This window comes from Macrotis lagotis, chromosome 2 (assembly GCF_037893015.1).
Source record: "Macrotis lagotis isolate mMagLag1 chromosome 2, bilby.v1.9.chrom.fasta, whole genome shotgun sequence".
NCBI lineage: Eukaryota > Metazoa > Chordata > Mammalia > Peramelemorphia > Peramelidae > Macrotis > Macrotis lagotis.
The window spans coordinates 194,152,855-194,170,621 of NC_133659.1; the positions used below are offsets into that span (position 1 = coordinate 194,152,855).

General features: G+C 41.1%; 1 protein-coding gene across 5 annotated transcripts in view; it reads right to left on the reverse strand.

Moving 5' to 3' along the window:
* Window positions 1–15,649, reverse strand: part of FAM117A (family with sequence similarity 117 member A) — a 53,007-nt gene extending 37,358 nt beyond the window's left edge. For 2 of the 5 annotated variants that reach the window (XM_074224231.1, XM_074224232.1), the window contains exon 1: window positions 15,431–15,649. In XM_074224231.1, the coding sequence (XP_074080332.1) occupies window positions 15,431–15,632 (202 nt within the window). In that variant the 5' untranslated portion in view covers window positions 15,633–15,649. Of the gene's footprint in view, window positions 1–14,456; window positions 15,139–15,430 lie in introns of those variants that run through there. The other 3 variants (XM_074224229.1, XM_074224228.1, XM_074224230.1) reach the window with 3 other exon arrangements.
* Window positions 15,650–17,767: the final 2,118 nt, after the last annotated feature.

The following is a 17,767-nucleotide window of genomic DNA, read 5'->3' on the forward strand; positions in this document are numbered from 1 at the left end:
GATACCTTAGAAGTCATTAATACAAGCCTCTGTTTTACAGATGAGGAAAACAAGGCCTAGAAAGCTACACTGATTTGGTCAAGATCATACAAGTAGCATGGTAGAGCTGGAATTTGGACCTGGGTCTTCAATAAATTCAACTTCTTACTATCAAGACTACTGACCTCTGAGGAAGAAGAGAATGCGAGAAAGAATAGTACAGTGTATGAAGCTTCCCCTAGATAGTCTTGAACATACAAACAAGCAACAGATCACGTGTGCTTTAGAGAATGAAATAATTTAAATTAAAAGGATGATGACACAAATTAAGTTAAGGTTCCTGATCTTCCCCAGGACAGTAGAAAATACCAGCCATCGATACAACTGCAGACAGAACTTTTAAGTGTATATTGTAGTTCCATGGACCTGCTGTGCTCTGAATTAATTCTCTTTTTTTAGCAAGGCAATGGGGTTACTGCTCAAGGCCACACAGCTAGGAATTATTAAGTGTCTGAGGCCAGAATTGAACTCAAGTCCTACTGACTCCAGGGCCAGTGTTCTATCCACTACATCACCTAGCTGCCCCCTGAAATAGTTCTCTTAAAGGGGATGTGAAAAGATTGATTAAAGAAGAGGGTAAAAAATGCACAAAGGAGCAGTAAATTATGATGAAAAGCTAAGAGTTCTGCTGATTAGTTAGAGAAAGGAAGGAATCAATTAGAATGTAATCTTAATTAGGTTAAAAAGGTTGTTTTTTGGAGGTTATTTTGAGATTTTCTTTGGGTTTTTTTTTTTGAGGTAGCTGCTATATCCTTTACTTTTATAGGACTAAACAACAGAAATGAGTTTCAATTAAAGGAAGAAAGACTTGAGTTGGTTCTGAGAATTTTTGGCCATAAAGATTTCATATCAGAAGTTTGGAGAGTCGGACCCTGAAGATAATCAAGAGAAATGAACAACTATGTGTCCTAGATGGCTTAACGTTCACCTGAATGAATTACCCCCATAGCTCTTTCTAGCTCTATAATTCTAGGAAGGTACTTCAAACCGAAAAGAGATGTTAGATAAGAAATGGCCACTAACAAATTCAAAAAAATAGCTTCTTCTTCTTTTGGAAACAAGGGCTTAAAAAGAAGGTCAAGGTATTATTTGAGCAAGGATTTGAAAAGATGAAACAAGGTCACACAAGGTCACAGGGAGAATTTGCTTACTGGGGTGTCTCAGGCAGCTGTGCCACGGGCCCTTCTTTGGTTATACACCCCCCTCCCCAGCAGATGAGAAGCATAAATAGAGCTCAATTTACCTGTGGCTCACCACAAGCAGGGATCAACGGGGGTCATGTCACATGATCAAAAGAGCCTGGTTAGGCTAGGATTAAATACTACATAGGCACCATAGCCCCAAGTACAATGTTTTATTCCCCTGCAACACCTCAGTAGACAGGTGACTGTCAAAACCCAGGATATGAACAAGGAATGATTCATTTACCCAGGGGGAGGGGAGAGAAAGAAAAGAGAAACAAGTCTCGCAGTGCTGCCAGAGTCAACTACCCACACAATTTTCTGTCCCTCCTCAGGGGGACTTAACCTATTCTTCCTGTATACATATATATATATATATATATATATATATATATATATATATATATATATATATGTATATATGTACATATATATCCTAACTTCTGCTCCTCTCTTGCTTAGACAACAAAGGACTTAGAATTCAACATTACCAGGGTACCTCCTCATTCTAACATTGCATGAGTTGAGAAAGCTTTAAGGCCTTGCTTAAGCTTTCCTTTTCTAATCTAAAGGAAGTCAACTCATCATATTTTTGTTTCCTTCTCACTTTTATGCAATTATATTCATTTCTCTTTTTTTTTGTTGTTTTTGCAAGGCAATGGGGTTAAGTGACTTGCCCAAGGTCACACAGCTAGGTAATTATTAAGTGTCCGAGGCCACATTTGAACTCAGATCCTCTTGACTCCAGGGCTAGTTCTCTATCCACTGCACCACCTAGCTGCCCCCAATTATATTCATTTACATTTGTCTCTGATTCAGTACCTTCAGTTTCCCATTCAGTTGGGAGCTCCTTAAGGATACTATACTTACACTTTTATATATGTAGTTCCCAGAAGATGAGGTTATTCATAGAAGGTAGTCAATCAAAGCTGTTTACTGGTCAGGTCTCACAGACCAGTCAGTGCTCATCTTGTTCTATTCCGTAGCTTCTACATCTCATTATACATCATTGAGGTCCCATTCTCTTACCCCCAAAGAAGAACAAGAGCCATTCCTCAATAGATAAGTGGTCAAAGAATCTGTACGGTTGGTTTTCAGGGGAATGGCTTAACAGGAATCATTAACTTTCGCTCTAGATTACTGTAAGGGAAATGCAAACTAAGGTTCCACCTTAGACCCAAAGATGATAAAACACTAAAATGGTAAATGTTGGAATTGACTATGAAAAGAAAGGCAAACTTGTCCAACCATTCTGGAAAATAATTTAGAATGACACTAAAGAAGTCACTTTAGTCACTGCAGAAACCCTTAGCCCCAGCAGTTTCATTATTAGTCTAAACCCCTAGGAGGTCAGAGACAAAGGGAAAAGTTTAAAGCAGTATTTTACAAAGCAAAAAAGAACTGGAAGGAAAATAGGTGTCCATGTTTGGGGAATGGATAGACAAACTAGTATATAAGAATAATGGATATTATTGATCATATCATAAGAAATACTAAAAATAAAGGATTCAGAAGAACTTGGAAAGACTTACAAACTGCTACAGAAGCAAGCAGAATCAGAACAATTTACATGATATAATAATATATAATAATAATAATGTAAGAAAAGAAATAGTGAAAGATTTCCGAACTCTAATAAATGCAATGACCACTTGGTGACTTCAGAGGACTGATGGGGAATCTCTCTACAAAGAGGTGGTAGACTATATGTATATGGTGAAATATGCATTCCCATCACAGTCAATAGGTTAATTTGTGATGCTTGACTGTATTTACTGGTTACAGGAGAGGCTTCTATGAAGGTGAGGAGAATCAGTGGTAACAAGAATATTAAAAAAGAACAATAATTTCACTATAATTAGTAAAGTTTTCTGGGTATTACACCCCAGGGTAGTTCCCATCCTGAAGTCCTAGTTTGGTTTTTTTTGTTTGTTTGTTTTAGGTTTTTGCAAGGCAAATGGGGTTATGTGGCTTGCCCAAGGCCACACAGCTAGGTAATTATTAAGTGTCTGAGGCCGGATTTGAACCCAGGTACTCCTGACTCCAAGGCTGGTGCTTTATCCACTACACCACCTAGCCACCCCCTGAAGTTCTAGTTTTGCCAGTTATTCAGATATCCTGAGGGAGGTTCAAAGGTCAGGTGGTCCCCTAGGTCAAGTCCCATCTAAAAAAAGGCCTGATCAGCCCCTCAAGCAAGAATCTGATAAAGAATGGCACTCAAGGGTAGATTTTTCTTACAGTTTATGCTTCACATCATCAATGATAACTGAGCAGATGCTTGTCATTTTGTCCTTCACCACCTGCATCCAGAGGAGAGGAAAGAGACAAAGGAGGGTGTGGCAACTCAGCATAAATGGAAGCCATGATCTACCATCTCCTGCTGCATAAGACAAGCTGTGGGCCTGCCCTTTCTTAAGTTAGAAGCCACAGCTAAAACTCCACCATCTTTCACACACCTGGCAAAGAAAAAGCTTATGTTCCTAAAAGCAACAGGGAATTAATCTGATCCAGGGAAATAATTTAGGATGTCATTTTCTAAGAACTCTCACCCTTCCCCCACAGCCAGTTTCTAGGGCCAAGTCTCTGAGAGCCACTTGAGGGCAACCGTTCAGTTCACATGGCAAACTTCAAGCAGATCTCGGCAGCCGTTTACACAGCTGCTCCAACACAGACCTTCAAGCTGCAATCATCAGGGGCCCAGCAGGGATTTGGGGTACTGGGCACACTTTCATGGTTCTAAGACAATAATGAAACAGTTAATAACCTATAACTTAAAAAAAAAGACAAAAAAACAGTTTATCATCTCCATAGGTCAATACAAATCCTGTAATCTTCCTTCATCTAGGATACCCCATGATAGAATTTCCTAAAGAAAAGATGCACAAAAGGAAACTTTTTTCTGAAAGATAACTGTTGTGAACATGTGAAAAAGTGAGGTAGGGAAGGGAGAAAGGGAAAATACACACACATATGCACATATATATATATATATATACATGTGAATATTCATATATATACACATATATGCATATGTGTATATACATATATGTCTATGGAGAAAGGGTGTGTGTGTGTGTATATGTCTATAGAGAAAGTATGTGTGTGTGTGTGTGTGTGTGTGTGTGTATAACCAGCAATGGTTATCAGAAAAGAAATTCATTGTTTTGTGTCTTGTGGCTGATGCAGAGTTCTCACTAAAAATGTACTAGTTATTCTATATGGAGAAAACTCTCTTGACCCACTATGTGAAGGATATATTAGCTTACTCTTATAAAGCATTTTCTTGTTACAAATACATTATACAAATTAACTTGATCCTTCCAATTCCCTTGAAGCAGGTAGGCAGAAGTTTTTTTAACCTTTTTTTTACAGTTAGGAAACTAAGACTTAAAGATATTGTGTTTTGCCTACATGCATTCTAAGTGGTAGTACCAAAACCTGAATGAAGGTTTTCACACTTGGGAGTCTAGAGGTCTTCTCAGAATGCCAGTGTTCTTTTGATCAGTTAGTTTTCTAACAGTGGGGAAAAGGTTGTTCTACCCATAATCCCTTACCTGGTTTCCCTTATGTTCAGACATACATTTGTAAGACAGTTGGCTGGACTACAGTCAAAGGATGGAGTTTCTCTCTCTGTAAACCTGAGTCACCCAGTGAAGTAGGATCAGACCTACACAGTTGGCTTCATTAACAGCATATTCTTGACCAAAAGATCTTCCAGGGACTTCTATGAGTACCACACCTGCAATTACTATTTCTCAGATCATAATAATATGCATAATAATAAATGCAAAGTGGTATTATTTCATAGTTTCCATATAAGGGTCCCTGTAATGAACTTACAGGAAGACATGGATAAGAGTTCATGGGCCCACATGGATGGGCTGCAATCTGCATTTCTAGAAGGCATAATAACCACAGAGCTTAAATCACAGAGTAATGACCAGAAAAGATCATTTAAAACCTCATTTTCCACGTTAAGAAATATACAATGCATCTCAAGAGAGAAAAAAGAACAGTATAGAATGATTCTTGGAATGAAAGGCCAGTAAGAAAACTGGTTTCCCAATAAGATACTTGGACATTGTGATAGCATTCCCTGAACTTCAGCTGACTGCAGCAAATCTCCCCTTGACTGAGCTGCTTCCCAAGCTGGATCAACAAAGTTCAAACATTGTATATATCTAATCCATTGCCAGGATCTAAGGCAAACTCTACTATACATGACTTAAACAAGTGTGAAAATAAAGGCTGAAAAAAGTGGTGATATAAATATGACTGAAGAATTATTCTATACTCATCCTGTATTGGTAGTATGAGATGTCTACACTAGAGCATCTATCATGGGAAGATCAGATAACCTCCAAGAAATAAACTAGGTAAATACAAAGGTGAAATTACCTAGGGGTTCAAGTCACTGCCCCCCCCAAACAAATGCTTGAATGATCTCAAGTCATTTGTACTCAATAACCCAAACCCTATCTCTGTAACATAAAACTAGCAAAGGGAGTGTTGTCTGTGGGTGGATGAGAAGAGAAAATGCAGTGTTAGAATAGATAATCTGTCTGTCTGAACAGTTTACTACAAAGATATATGGAGGCAAAGTGAGGAGGTAATATAGAAGACAGGTACTGGGCGTCTTGCAGGAAAGGAGTCTAGGTCATATGATGAACAAAATATTCTGTCCTCTATACCTGAAAAGTAAAGGGGCTATTCCTATTTAATACCAAGTTTTGTTTTGATGTCTTTTTTCTAGGGTTCTGTCTCCCATGAACATTCAGCAAATACTTCTACATTTTAGACCCCTTCTTCCTTTAATAAATCTCAAGACAAATACAGAACAGCATGTCTCCTTGCTCCCTCCCTTCATCAAGCATGACTAGAGAACTGCTCTACAATAGGAAATTCATGTCTAAATAAAACACAGGAAGGAGCCAAAGCAGCTCTCACATGGTCTCCTCAAGTCAGTCATATTCATTAAACAGTCAACTTTCAGTTACTTATATTCAGAGAGATCCTTGGTGTTGGACTCAAAATCACTTATACTAGGCTTCAAAGCTTTATTAAGCAACCACTAGATGTATTTGCCCTCAAAAAGCTTACAATTGGGGCAACTAGGTAATACAGTAAGATAGAGCACTGGCCCTGGACTCAGGAGGACCTGAGTTCAAATCCATCTTCAGACACTTAATAATTACCTAGTTGTGTGGCTTTAAACCCAATGCCTTGCCAAAAAAAAAGCTTACAATCTAGTTGGGGTGCTAAGACATGCATACAAGTGAATTTTCCTTAACTGTGTTTTGCTTTAGCTATTCAAATGCACTTTTTCTGACCACCCAAAATGACTGGAAGACTGGATCTATTCCAGAAGAAAGCCACTTGGACCACTAGACTACTAAAGTAAGCCTCAAGAGCTAAGTTCTAGCATTGGCTATAGCTCTCATTAACTATGTGACTTTTAATATAAGTACCACTTTACAGATATGGAAAGCAATTATCTACCCTACCAACTTCTTAACATTGTTCCAAGAATCAAAAGAAATTACGTATATGAAAATACTTTTGAATTATAAAGCACTATAGAAATGTAAGGTATAACCTCAAATTGGTCATATTTCTAACTTTGCTATAATATAGCTAGGTTTATGGGTCTTCCAATCTAGAGGGTTGGCTTATAGAGTTTTTTTCTGTAGAAGCAGCTGTTTTAGAACACTGAATTACAAAATTATGGTTTTAGTGAGAAAGGTTCCAGGTGCTACCTTCTACATCGCCACACAGCAAACATATACATACACAAACACACATACACACCTACCTCTAAACCCAGACCATGTGCTATTTTTAAGACCACTCAGGCTGCTTCCCCTCCACTCCCCAAATGCTAAACATCTCCCACCCCTAAACATTATGCCAAATCTGATTGGGACTGGCTTTTTGGCTCAGATCTAACCCTAAATGGAAGCTATGAGGCAGTATTTCAGGCAGTATGCAGCTGTAGGGAAGGGCACATATGTGTTATCAGTAGTGGTTCTATCAATACTGTGTGGGCGATCAAATATGCACAAAGTGAAGAAAGCTCTTAAGCGAAAGGGAGTGTGTGGTAGGGGGTGGGAAGAGAGGAGGTGGTTGAGAGAAATGGCTTCTTTTCCAATCATATTTTTATTCTTGTCAAATGTTACACCCAGCCTGGCAGGCTTATAAAACCACTTCAGTCATGCCACCGTAACCCTGGCTTCTGCCTTCACCTCTAGTTGAGACAACAGAAGGCAGGGCAACACCAGAGGGCAATAAGGCACATTAGAAGCAGGCAAAGCTCTCTTCTACTTTTTATATTTTTCTGAGAGAGAGAGAGAGAGAGAGAGAGAGAGAGAGAAAATATGTGTGTTAACTAGCCTGGAAATTCTGCCCAGTCACATGACATGACCAGACTATGCTTGAAAAGCTTTTGGGGGGGGGGGGCGTAATTCCACCCTGATAACAATCTTGATAACCTAGACAATTAAGCTGAATTCTGACTCCTGATTAGGGATTATTTTAGGAAACTCAACCAGTTTAATTTTACCTTCTTTTCTTCCCTCAACCAGACTCCTAGTAAGAATTCAATATAAACTTAACAGTAGCTGGAAGAAAACCAGTCTCTCATTTGTATCTTTGTTTATTAGGTTTAATAGTCAGGTAGCTTTGCTGTTTTAAAAGAGCAACTAAATTCAAAACATTTGTGGTTTCCATGGACTGACCTTGTTATTGCCCAAGCTCCCACCCCTCCCTTCCACGAACTTCAAACATGTAGGAAAGAGAACCTCTAGCCTCAGCTATGAAATCCATGAAAATGTCATGTCTTGGAAGTAGTTAAGTTTTCAATTCCAGAAACCAGAAAAAATAAAATAACATGCTAGAAATCTAGGTGAGAGAAGTCAAATTATCGCTGGGGAGGTAAAGAAAGATGTGGGAAGAGGGCCTAGGAAGTTTGAATGTGACTGGAAAAAGAGGTTAGCACCAGGTTGACTGGGGGAGTGGTACCACGCTCTTCTTCTTCCGTTCAATATACCCACTACCCGTTGAACAGTAATAAGCACACTGCCCCAGCCCTTCCTCTACAAAAATTACCAAAGAATCTCTTTAAACTTCAGAGTAAGCTTTGCCCTCTTGGATTTGGAAGCATGCTGGGCCTCCTTCAGAAAAGGGCAGGCTGCCTACTGTTCCCAGAATGCAATCTGAAAACAGGGAAGGCAAGAAAGAAGGGCTAAAGTTTAAGGGAAGTAGGGACAACAGCTGGTCAGATAAGACCGGAGCAATCACAATTGGTCTAGGGGAGGGTGTTGGTAGAGAAAACCATTTCAACTTTAGCTAAGGGGGACTGACTGCTAGCCAAAAAAACCCCTACTTATTAATTCACCTCCTCTGTAACTAACTCCACTTGACTGAGAACTAAGGTGACCAGGCAGACATTGTGCACAAAGTATTGGATTGGGATTTGGGAAGACTAGAGATAAAACCCTGCCTCAGATACTAGCTCTAGGACCCTACCAAAGGCTCTTAACCTCTCAGCCTCAGTTGCCTCATCTGTAAAAAGCTGAAAATGTCACCTATCTCACATTCAAATGGGCTCATTTTTTTTCTTAGCAAACTCTTAAAGTGTTCCATGAATGTTAGTTATTTACTGTGTCCCCTCAGAACTCATATTCAGTGTTACTTTATTTGTGCATTAGATATTGATATGATTCTATTAAAAGCCTACAGTCTTTCTCCTTAGTTTTATCTTTGCCTGAAGATGCTACAATACCCACCTACCACCTCTTCATTTATATTCAGGTACTAGATGATTCATCTGGCAGGACTGGTAGGCCAAATGGGCTGGGGCTATTACAACTCAAAACCTTTCCCTAACAAGCAAGTTTTCCTTAGAATAGATATGTGGGAGAAACATGATGGAGAGATGAGTGACAGCAAAGAGGCATCTCAACCATCACAGCTGCCTTGCCAAATACTGTCCATCAGCTAATAAACCATATCTAAAAATAGGTGATGACTTCTAGACAGCCAACAGAAGAAAATTCCCATTCTCCTTAGAAAAGACTTACTAGTTCTTCTACTACAGATCAACAAAAGCTCTTTGAGGATGTCTTTCTAGGCCACCCCCTACCCCTTTTGGGCATCTGAAAGCATGAATCCATAAGCAGGCTCAGCTAAAGGAGTGGAATTCCATCTACCTCTGACCACCTCCATCCTAAACACCCCCTCCAACACATACACACACACACACACACACACACACACTTCCTCACTCTACCACCTCCTCCACACCTATCAGCTCTCTGGTACTCATGAACAAACCAGAAAACCTGAGGAAAGTGGGAGAAGAGTCTCTATAAAGCCCCAGATTTCAGTTCCAGGGGTCTCTAGGGGATTGAATCAAGTTTTCTTATCATGAAATACCTTGATATGTTCTTTTAAATTAAAATCATCAGAATTTTCAGTGGTGTTCCCCCCCCACACACACACACAAAGTAAAATGAGGTTTAACATAAGTCAAGGGATAAAAATTTTAATGACTACAAAAAACTTAATGATTAAAAATATTATATTCAATAATAATTCCAAAAGGAAAGGATACAAAAAAAGGATGCAAGATACTAGAAGGGTTAACAAAACACAGTTGATTAGGTGACAAGGGCTAGAGGCCACAGTACCACGAGTCATCTGTTGTTTCCCATGGCAATGGTAGTTCTTGATTCCTCCATGCCAAGGGAGGTATTGTGGAATAGATAATCCATAAATTGTGGATAATCCAAAAATCTTTGGATCTGACTCTGGAATGTGTTCCACCTTACATGTAAACAGGGTATAGTTAATACTCTAGGAAATACAAACTCTGAATAAGTAATGAAGTCAGGCCAAGGATTCAAATCAGAGGGTCTTGGCTCTAGCATCCATTTCCCACCAGACTTGAGAAGGAATGTCATCTTTTAGATACCTATGTAGCCCAATTTGAGCAAAGGTGTTCTGTTATCACTTGTCTGGCTCACATCTATTACAATAGAGGGTAGAAAGAGGAATGGAAAGTTCTAGTTCTTTACTACTTTATGGAATGAAACCACTTAAAGTACAAAATTATACAGAGGAATGCTGTCCATGAAAAAGCAAAAACAAAAAACCTGAAAGCAAGACCTGACCCATAATGGGAGAAAAAAATTAAGAGCTGGTCTTTTCCCATCCTGAGCAAAAAATGTGCTGAGTTGCACTTTGAAAGGAATATTCTCAGACACTCCATTCTCAATGGTGTCACTTGGATCAAGGTTGAGGTAACAGAGTATCATCCCAATGCACCAAAACAATGAAAACAGTGATACCTTAGGCACATCTTGGGAAGATCCAAGTTGACATTTAAGTTATGGGAGTTTTGTAATTTTTCCCTATACCTAGAGGCCAGGAAGACTAACATTGCTTTTCTCTCCTTTCTATCAACTTGTCACCTAAGTGATCTTAAAATCAAAATCTCCTAGTCGGCTATCTGTAAGGTCTCTAACATACATCTCCTCCTCACCTCTGCCTCTTGGACTATCTAGCCTTCTTCAGGACTTATCATTTGTGTTTTACCCACCATAAGAACCCTTGCTTGATGTGATCCTCTAGTTGGTAATGACTTCTCTCTTCCTCCTCAAATTATTATGTATATACTTCTAGAAGTACATGCTGGATCTCGGGCAGCTCTTTATTTAGTTTTCGTATCCCTGGTACTTACCTAACAAAGGGCCTTGAATATACTAGGTTCTTAATGCTTGTTGGCTTGGATTACAATTTAAGAGTTTCACGGCCTTTCTGCTGTCCAAATATGGAGTAACCATACAACTCATACACACACAAACACACACACACATATACACACATAAAAATACATCTCTTACAGGAGAGGACAAAATACCAGTCCCAAATTTCAAAGGTGTTCTCACTAGTGACAATATTTAAAAGATTGGACACTTCAGTAGTACCATTTCAGGCTAACAGAATGCTCTGTGTTACTAAAACCATTTGAAGTAACAAATGAACTGAGACTGGGTGGCAATGTCTTCTTGTTTTCAAATGCTTCCCTACAGAAGCTGTCTCAATTCCAGGTTTTGGAAGTGACAACTGGAGCTTTTCTAAAGGGGGAATTAAATGTACCCCCTCAAACCAAAATTACAATAGGGCAGTATCCCAGAATAGAAAGTCATTTTCTACTCCAAACAAGCTATTCCATAAACAGGTTTTAGTACCAGTAGCTAGAAGGATTATATACTACTGACTCTTTTTCTTCAAGACCTATGATTAATGCATTTCATTAAGTAGACACCTCCTCTATACAGTTTCTCAACCCCTAGGATGGGAGTTTTGAAGACAATGTAAAGAGGGTGGCAAAATAATCATTACTGTTACTGATAATAACCATGTTTCCACATATTCAGATGGCCAACCCAGGCAGCCCAACCAACTTCATACACAATAATTCTCCTAAGAAGGAGATAGGCCTTTAGGGCAGCTGTCAATAGTCAATTCAATTATGTGCACACAGAGACAAATGCTAATGTAGGTAAATCTGGGACAGTAGACTAGCCAAAAACAGTTTCTTTGAAATGCACTTTATTGTAGAATGGAGGAGGGAGGATTAGGAGAAGAGGAAAGTAGGAAGACAGAGAGAGAGAGGAGAGAGAGAATGAGGAGAGGACAAATTTATTAATGTTGTTTTAATTTTCCTGATTGATAAAATATAAAACCCAAACTACAAAAGACACCTGGGGGATAAAAAATGGTAACCTTTAAATGCTAGGAAGTAATGGGGAGCCAGATTGGGACTAGACTTTTACTATGGAGCATCCCCCCAAGCAGATGGAGAACTAACTGAAGCCAGATGCCCCCAACTCCCCTAAAACTTGGCTGAGTGATGTTTGGCTTTCACTAACCTTTATAGTAAAATTTCGTAGTTTATTATGTATATTAATCACTGGTCTTTATATCAGAATAATGGCCAGTTATCTTCTAAGTAAATTTTAATGGGAAGAGGAAGTAAATAGAAAGCACTGGCTATTCTATAGCCCAGTTATCATTCACAGGATTGGTAGATTTGAGGAAAATTATGTACAAAGTTAAGTGTTATACTGATTTTGTCAATATGGAAACTGAGGCTTCAACTAGTGGTTTTACCCAGATGAGTCATGACTAAAATCTAGGTCAGTTTACTCCTGATCTAGCTTTGCCCATCATTAATAGTGCCTGGAGAAGTATAAGAGTTAAGAGCTTCCAGATGGTATAAATGCACTAGAAGAAATGTAAAAAGGGGGAGGGAGGATAGATGGAAATCTACTCCTTTAATTCCTCTATCTTGGGTCCACATTCCCCACTAGCAGCATTTCTGCCTTTCTTGGAATTTGTCTTAATTTTCCTCTCTAGCCTGCCTAGTTTAGAAACCAGACTGGATTTCTAAAATACAATAAGGCACCAAAGCTAACAAAATTTTTTCTAAACTTTCAACATGACTGAAAGAAGACATCCCACGTAGATGAATGGTAGTCAGAGGTAAATCCCCTTCTTCACATAATAATCTTTCTTACAAGCTCTGATCTATCTTGTCAAGAACAGGATGGGGTGTGGGGCAGGAAGATAACTGCCCAGCCTGGAGTTAACGTTACATCACTTGGAGATGGCAGACTGAAACACTCACACTAAGGACACTTAATTGTTCTTGAAACCCAGTCTCAGGCTCACCTGGTTTTTAAACAGATGGGTTTCAAAACCTTGTTTTAAAATTCTCATTTTAAAAGACAGAGAGTAAGACAGTGCAAGGGGAGGCCCTGAAATTCTGAAACCTGCAGTACTGGTTTCCTACCAACCTGAGTTTGCTCTTTGAAGCCTGAAAAGGCAATGGGGCTCCGGCCAACAGTGCTCTCAACTTGGCTGGGGGGAGGGGATGGGGAAGGCAGTTACCAAATGAAGGGGGTTTCCTTCTATAATACTAATCTTTCATTAAGCCATCTCTGCTGCTTCTCAATGTGAAAGTGGTAGTCTGAAGAGATACTGGAAGGAGAGGCACTAGAATTCCCAGTGTTTGAGAACTACGGGGGATGGGGAGATTGTCTTCTCCCATCCCAAGGCAGAGCAGGCACATGTTCAGAATGCCTGGCTACAGAGTTTCAGATGCCCTGGTCTTTGCTATTGCTTCCTCCTCCCTTTTTCTTTTCCCCAAGATGAATGGTCAGATTATCAGACAAGCCACTGGGTAAACTCTTTGAGAAAATCCTACCCTGTCATTTTGGAAGTCTCTTCCACTTCTGACTTCAATTTTTAAAAATAAAAAATTCCCTGATAAAGAGAAGGATTGAAAAGTCCTATAAGTTAGGAAACTTTCCAAAAGTGTTAGCTTTACAATTGGCTCCAAATCTTGACAAGTTATGAGCTCTCTATTCTGTTTTCTCTCTAGGATCACAGGGCATCAGAATTTTAACTAGTATAGACCAAGCAAAGTACCCAGACACAGAAGTCCACTCCCTCACCCCTCTCCCCCTCCATTATCCCTCTCCCATATTATCCACCATTTTCATTCCATTTAGTCCAATTACTGACTACCCCTCCAAAGGATATACCAGAGGAAGTTGCAAGAACAGTTGTTCTTAAAACACATATGCCAGCAGGTTTCCAACTACTATACAGGCTGCTTGTTTATTGGTTTCCAATTAAAATGACTAAGGTTCTAATACCTGCCATTCCACTAATTTCCCTGGGCTCTGAGTTTGGAGGAGCCAAAACATAACTAACAGGTTTCAAACCCTGTGGTTTGTTCTACAAATAGTAATGAGCATGAGTTAGTTTGGGCATTGCCTTTCTCTTCCCCATTGGATTCTATACATATTTTTATGACTGGGTCGCCATCTTGCTAGCAGATGTGATAAGTTTCTTCATTCTAAGATTTGATGGTCACTATAGAATATGATCCAAAATAGAGTATTTCTAGGATCTCTACTTCAGAGAACCTTTTAATTCCAACAGAGAATCTGGCTAGAAACTACTGAGGATTAGGGTATGAAGTGTCAGAGGTGTAGCATTTGAAAATCTAAAGAAAATCATTAATGCCTCCAAGGACAGTGCTCACAATTGTATATCCTCTGATGTGCCAGAAGTATTCAATGCCGCTGAATCGATGAGGATCTCCACTCACACCTGGTATGAATCAAATGCAAAGCAAATCACTTTCAACGTGAAGCCAATCACCTTGTGAACGTGGATTTCTTTCATCTTTCCTAGCAGATTGCATTTGTGGGGCTAGTAACAGCTTTGGATATGAAAGAAAAGTTATGTATTACTTACTTACTACCTTGCATTCTATTATTCTTCCACCCCAGCTTCTCCAATTTTCTCCCACCCTCTGGTCCCCAACTTATGATGTTCGTGAGACAACACTCTGGGCGTTGCGCTGGCCAGAAAACAGAGTGGGGGAAAATATTTGCCACAGTGTACCAATGACAAAATCCACACCCTGCTGCTGGGATGCCCAGAGAGAAAGATTACCAACAAGGTGAGAGGAGAAAGGGCCGTGCCTAGGGTCGTACCACAGGCCCACTTTGAAAATGTGGCAGCCACACTAGGCAGAGATCATACTGGAATCAGAAAGTTCTAGGCCAGACTTCACCCAGGAGAGGAAGAAGGCAATAAGAAGGAAAAATTGGGGAAGGAGATGAAAGCAGCCAAACTAACGTAATCCATCCACTTGGATGGAATTAATTCAGGGCTGCCCAGTGTCAGGAATGGGAAGGAAGTGGAATAAAAGGAAGCTCAGATGAAGCGGTAGGCAGGGAACTGTGGAGAAGGAACTGGCTGGGCCAAAGTGGAGTTTGGAGAACTCTGCTCCTCCCCGCACCCCCTAGACACACGCGCACACGCACCGACACACAGGCGCACACGCACACACATGCTCTCCCCTCCCCCAGGGTGCTTTAATTACAGCCCCCCCCCCCCCCCGTGCAAGCATCAAATCCCCATCTCCAAACCTCTCCTGTCCTCTGCCAGCCCCCCCGGACCCCAATCCTCCAAGACCTCCTCGAGCCACTCCTCCACCTCACCTAGTGTCACCACCGTGGTCACTGCCCCCCCCCAACGCGCGAAACCCCCTCCCCCACTCCTGTCACGCGCCTCCCCTCCAACGGCTCCGCTCAGACCGCCAACTCCGACCCCCGGCCCGGGCTCACCTGCGCGGCCGCCCCCGTCCCGGCGCTGGTGCAGCGGCGGCGGCTGCAGCTGGAAGGGGACGGTGGCCCTAAGCGGCTGCAGCCCGGTCCGGGGGGAAGCGACGGGGGCCGGGGGAGAGCAGCCCCGCCGGAGCCCCGCGGTCCCGCCGCGGCCGGGGCCCCAGGCCCCCGCGCCTCTGCCGCCCGCTGCGGCCCCCGCCATCAACCCTCCCGTCTCGGCCCCGCAGCGAGCCCCACACCGTCCCCCGCCCCCGCCGCCACCGCTTATCAGCCCTGCGGGGCGGGGACAGGCCCCCCCACCAGGCCCAGACTCTCATTGGCCCGTGCCCACCAGGCCCCGAACTCCGAGCCCAATCGCGGCTAGCATCTTCTTTGGCCGGAACTTATTGGGCGAGACGTCCGTCCATCCTCGCCCAAGACTCCGCCTTCCCTTCATATTGGCGATCCCGGGAGGGGGCTGGTCTTTGGCTGCTGCCAATGAAAAGATGCAGAAAGGGGGAGCGTCACGCCCAGCCCCAGGTAGTATGCAAATGTTATGAAAGCAGAGGGGGAGGGCAGGGTGGCCGGGTTCTAAGTGACATCATGACATCTTCGCAGGTGAATCTTGAGTATCCCAGTGATGGCTATGACATTAAAATGTCCTAGTTGAGAAATTCTTCAGTTTTATCTAATAATATCATCCGAATCTGGGTTCTCTGTATTGCCGTGATATCATTCAGAAGTATATCAAACTAGTACATAGTTTGCATATTATTTTCAGGAAAATAACAATAAACTAAATCTGTCCATCAAACACATCAGCCAGTTTTACTCCAAATCTTCCCCATGCCCAACATTCCAAGTGAGATAGCTCAACCTAAATTAAACATTAAAGAATCTGAATTTGAAATTTGGAAGAGACTTCAGTGATCTTCTGGTTCAAGAAGAAAGAAATTCCTGCCATAGCACTCAACCCTGACAAATAGCAATTGTTCATCCTTCCTCTGCTTTAAGTCTTTTGAGGAGTAGAAATCTACTGTCTATGGAGCGCTAGGTGGCACAGTGGATAGAGCACTAGCCCTGGAGTCAGGAATACCTGAGTTCAAATCCAGTCTCAGACACTTAATAATTACCTAACTGTGTGGCCTTGAGCAAGCCACTTAACCCCATTGCCTTGCAAAAACTAAAAAAAAAAAAAATCTACTGTCTACAAAAGCATCCCATTCCATTTTTGGACTACTCTAATTATTAGAAAGTTTTCCTGGCATCAAGTCTCTTTGAAACTTCCAACCATCTCTACTGGTTCTATTTGGCCATAAAGAACAAATTTAAGCTGTCTTCCATGTAGCCCTTCTTGAACACAACCATGTTTCCTCCAAAGCTTCTCTTTTTCAGGCTAAACATCCCCAGTTCCTTCAGCTAATCCTAATATGTCATGGACTAAAGACCCAACATCATTGTGATTATCCTCCAGTTTATCAATATACCCCTAAAATGTGTTAACTGTACTATATAGAGTACAACAAAGTTGATTTTTGATCTCTATTGAATTTCATTTCATTCAATTTAATGCAGTGCTCTAGTCTGTCAGGATGTTTTTGAATCTTGACTTTATCATCCAATGCATTAGTCATAAACACCCCCACAATCCACTTTATATGATCAGCAAGTTTGGTATTTCATCTATTGCCTTTATTCAAGTCATTGATAAAATATTAAAAAGCACAGGACAGGGGCAGCTAGGTGGCATGGTGGATAGAGCACTGGCCTTGGAGTCAGGAGTACCTGAGTTCAAATCCAGCTTCAGATACTTAATAATTAACCATGTAACCCCATTTGCCTTGCCCCCCCCAAAAAAAAGCACAGGACCAAGTACAGATCCTCGGTCATTACACTTGAGACTACCAATAAGTGAACATTGCATCATTAAAGATTTCTCTTTGAGTCAGTTCATTCAACTAGTTCCCAATTCATTTAGTTTATTGTTGTCTAGTCCACATCTGTGTATGAAAGGGAAATTCAGGGAAGTTATGTTTCCATTTATTGAGCTCTCCAGTCCAAAGGATGAAATTTAAAGGTTTATTTGTGGGGAAAGATCTAAGGTGTACCTCCCATGGAATATAAGCATACCTAGTAGTGCCTTACTGATAAAAAAAAAAAACAAAACATGAATGGGACTCAAGATGATTGGTTGCCTGTACTCAAAAGGACAGACTCTACTCAGAGTATGCCACTCCTGCATATAAAAGTATTGTTAGACTAGTTTGGCCCTTGTTTTCCCTTCCTGACTTTCAATCTACTTTCAGAAGGTAGAGAAACCTGCTCTTTCCTTTCTCTCCTTCCCTCCTCTGTCATGGC